The sequence below is a fragment of the Primulina eburnea genome, chromosome 8 (genome assembly GCF_022965805.1).
Source record: "Primulina eburnea isolate SZY01 chromosome 8, ASM2296580v1, whole genome shotgun sequence".
NCBI lineage: Eukaryota > Viridiplantae > Streptophyta > Magnoliopsida > Lamiales > Gesneriaceae > Primulina > Primulina eburnea.
The window spans coordinates 40,442,725-40,447,261 of record NC_133108.1 but is presented as its reverse complement, the minus strand read 5'-3'; the positions used below and the strand labels follow the sequence as shown (position 1 = coordinate 40,447,261).

The window sequence follows — 4,537 nt, the reverse complement described above, 5'->3', positions numbered from 1 at the left end:
AGGGGGAGACTGGTGATACCCCAGGGATGAACCCATCAAGATCCGGCCCAAACTCCCGGCCCATCTCTGAGGCCCACAGGTGACTGGCCCATGACAAGCCCATGTATTCTCCTATAAATACCAGGTTTGAGCGTATGATAATGAATTCGATTCAATATATCGTTTTCAGCAGCACCCTTAGCTGCACCCCTCATATATCCTCAGTCACTGACTTGAGCGTCGGAGGGGTTACGCCAGGACACCATCCTGGCCCCCTCCTAACGATCTTTTTCGTGATTTCAGGCTCAGGATCATTTCAAAACCCTGCGTCTGTACTAGTGACACTTGCTGGGAGCGGACCCTAAATTTCCCGTGAGTATCATATATCAATTGCAAGAGCATTCTCTCTCAATATAAATAAACAGTTAGAAAATCATATAAAATATGTCTAAATATTTTAATACTTAATTATATAAATAATAAATATATATATTTTTTAGAAAATATAATGTCTTAGAAGTAAAATCAACCAAATTATTCAGAGAAATACAGCTAAAATTAAATTAATCAACTTATTTAAAATAAATACACCTTTGATTTCGTCTTTTTAAATTTCCAATTGATTTGCTTTCAGAATGAATTCATGGGAATATGTATTCCTAAAATTTGGTTTGAATTTACCTATTTGATGTTCAAACTTATTTTTAGTTATCTATGTACTCTCATTTTTATTCTTCAAATCATTTAATAATAAAAAACTTTATCATTTTTATTTAATAAATAATAATAATAATATAAAATAAAAAACGATAAAACTCGAATTTGAAGGCCTAAATGAAAGGGATTTGCATGACTAAAATCTTGTAGAGCTCATGTCTACACGAGTCTTGTTCGTTTACCCGTTCACAACAAAGAGTGAGTTTCATGTGAGACCGTCTCACGGATCATAATTCGTGAGACGGGTCAACCCTACCCATATTCACAATAAAAAGTAATACTCTTAGCATAAAAAGTAATACTTTTTCATGGGTGATCCAAATAAAAGATCCGTCTCACAAATACGACCCGTGAGACCGTCTCACACAAGTTTTTTCCCACAACAAAAGTAGTTTATTTTTTTGTTCAAATATACATTATTTTAAATAGCTTGTTTCAGAAATCGATAGCAAATGATAGACTCGCTCACAAAAAAGAAAATAATAGTAGTAGAGTAAAAACATTGGTATCCTAATAAAAATCCAATTATACACCATCTAACTACATTCTTCCCGTCTGTATGCTGATTTATTTATTAAAGAAAAATAAATAAATTTAGAATACAATGTGCCTCAAAGACAATTAATACACCTTATCTTGGAAATAATACATTACTACTCCAGTATTTACGATAAATTTCATGCTATCGTTGACGTAAGAAAGTTATTTTCTTAATTAAATAGTTGACCGGTATTATTTTACAAATTTTCTCACGGGAATATTTATACTCATGTGAGATCGACTAAAAAATTGGAGCCGACATTAATTAATAAATATCTACACTGTTAAGACATTGCCCAAAAATAGGATCTCATCAACCAGCATCCACCGCATCGGTTTTTATTTAATTCATTGCAGGTGGAAGTTGTATGCGTTCATACAAAAAAAACACATGGGGCTGCTTGCTTGCTTGCTTGCTTGCTTAAATGTTGAAATATTTGAAGGGAATCTGCCATCCGATTGGGTAGTTGAATTGAAAGCTGTTTTAATAAATGCCATATTCAATTATTTTGACTTTAAAACTTCTTCACTTATTTTATTTTCTTGAGGACTATTTTATTTGAAATATATATTTTCAATGCACAATATTAGCTCATAAATATAAAAAGGGTGGATGGATAAGCACGACTTTTGAACATTTCCAAGTTTCTATCAACTTTACCGATATTCATAATAAAAAAAATAATACTCTTAGCGTAAAAAGTAATATTTTCTCATGAATGACTCAAATAAGAGATTCGTCTAACAAAATACGACTCGTGAGACCGTTTCACACAAGTTTTTGTCAAATTTATAAAGTGGAACTTATGTAAATGATAATAATATTTATAAATCTATATAGTTTTTTTTTATCCATAATCAAACTACTCAATAAAAAATCAATATATTAATTTATTTATTAAAAAAATTCATACTACGACTTGGTCTTATTTCTGCTCGTGCTTTTACTCTATAAATTCTACTACACGACTTCATAAATTAAAGTTATTATTACATTAGAATTCGCAAAAGCATAGTCTATTACAGATATCAACATCAAAAATAAAATGAACGGTTTCACCAAAGCTGAAGCTCTCATGCCAAGATCAAGGTATCAATCCTGCATTGATTACTCACACACCAAATGCGATTTTAATGCTAACTATTTTAGTTCAAAGTGCAGATTAGAAGGCAAAGTAGCCATTATTACCGGCGGCGCAAGCGGCTTCGGCGAGAGCACGGCCAGGCTTTTTGCCCTCCACGGTGCCAAAGTCATCATCGCCGACGTGCAAGACGACAAGGGCCGATCCATTTGCGAAGAACTCAATCTCCCCGATCAAATCTCGTACGTCCATTGCGACATCACCAGTGACGATGACGTCAGGAACGCCGTGGATCTCGCTGTCTCCAAGTACGGCAAGCTCGACATCATGTTCAACAACGCCGGCATCACGGGGAACCTGGATTTCACCATCGCCGATGCGGATAACGATAACTTCAAGAGGGTTTTCGAAGTGAACGTGTACGGCGCGTTCTTGGGATCCAAGCACGCCGCTAGGGTGATGATCCCGGCGAGAAAGGGGGTGATTCTGTTCACTTCGAGCATTGCTTCGGTTGTCAGCGGCGAGTCGCCGCACTCTTACACCATGTCGAAGCATGCAGTGGTGGGGATGATGAAGAACCTCTGCGTTGAGCTGGGGCAGTACGGGATCAGAGTGAACAGCATTTCGCCTTGCGCGGTGGCGACGCCGCTGCTCACGCAGAAAATGGGGGTGGACAGAGATGTGGTGGAGGGTATCATATGCGCCTCCGCCAACTTGAAAGGGGTTGTGCCGACGGAGCATGACGTGGCGGAGGCGGCGCTGTACCTGAGCAGCGATGAGTCAAAGTTTGTAAGCGGGGTGAATCTTTTGGTGGACGGAGGTTACAGCACCACTAACCAGAGTTACAGCAGGGAGATTAAAAACGTGTTTTTTCCAAACTCGTGATACCCGTTACACGCTATCAATCTGCTAAAACCTTTTTTGTTTAATATTTGAGCTGATTTTTAGCAAATAAAAAATATATAATTGGGCATATGTTCTGTTATATATCTTTTGTTAAGAAACTGTATGTGCAACCGATTGAAGCTGCGGATTATTAAATTCCAATTATATATGTTAGTTTGCGATTTTATTTATTTATTGGTAAAAACTTCATAAAGTGTTTATTTTGAAAATTTATTTTAAATTTCATTCCGAATAAATATTTGTGAGACATGTGACTATCAAAATTATTGGGTATATTCATATTAATTCAATTTTATTGAGTAGTTTGCATTAATTTTATTCAAGTATTATTTTTTATTATAAATATAAATAGGATTGATCCGTCTCAGAGCTCACATGAAACTCGCTCTTATAAATTGTATAGATACGAATGAAGATATACAACTATACGAAATAGATAAATACATTGTGATTCATTCGGCCATGTGTAGAAGTAGAACAATTAATACGGATTGTTGGTAGATTTAACATTAAAGAGTGTCAGAACCGGAGATCGTGGTCAATTTTCGGGCTAAATATTATATACTAGAATAAAATTAAAGAACTATATCTACATAAAAATAAATTTAAACACATAAAAATTCAAAATTTACCATACACCGCTATTACCTGTCTTAATTCAATATGTTATATTACAAGAAGAGTATGTTTTCCTTTAAATGATTTTACCGACGGATTTATATTATGGGCAAATGTTCAATAACTCCCCACATCCCCTCTAGACTTTATTTTTACTCCCTAACCCTCAAATCCTTTGTTTTAGCTCCCCAATATTTTAAAATTTCCAATAATACCCTTATCCTCTTACTTTTGTAATTGAATTTTCTTTTTAAAATAATGGCCCATCATGCTTCCGAAAAATGAATTAAATCTTTTACCTCTTTGACCGAAATACCACCGGGTTATATCCACCGTATTTTACGAACTGCTCCTCACAGTCCAACCACGCGATCGCAACCGATGGTTACTAAGCAGATTCCTTCAGTAGTACTTAGCACAGCTCTAATTCGTTTCCTACCTTAGAGCGTACAGCAAAAGATCAAATTTTGAAAATAATACATGAGAGGGGCTGAGAGCAAAGATCTCTTTTATTCAAACACCGAATATTTATTAGTACATAGTAACCTCCTGTAGAGGAGGAGAAACTTGTTTAGCTACTTATCGTAGCTGAACTCTTTACACACATGAACTTGAAAGAAATATTACAACCTTGTATGAAAGAAATGGAGAAAATATTTGATGATCTTCACTTCCTTCTTCCGTCTTTATTTATA

The 4,537-nt window shown here is 35.4% G+C and overlaps 1 protein-coding gene across 1 annotated transcript; it reads left to right on the top strand.

Annotated features, from left to right (window-relative positions):
* Positions 1–2,136: 2,136 nt before the first annotated feature.
* Positions 2,137–3,394, top strand: LOC140839746 (short chain aldehyde dehydrogenase 1-like). The gene is made up of 2 exons (XM_073206680.1): positions 2,137–2,326; positions 2,399–3,394. Exons 1-2 carry the CDS (start codon positions 2,283–2,285, stop codon positions 3,201–3,203), a joined length of 849 nt encoding a protein of 282 aa, XP_073062781.1. The 5' UTR covers positions 2,137–2,282; the 3' UTR covers positions 3,204–3,394.
* Positions 3,395–4,537: the final 1,143 nt, after the last annotated feature.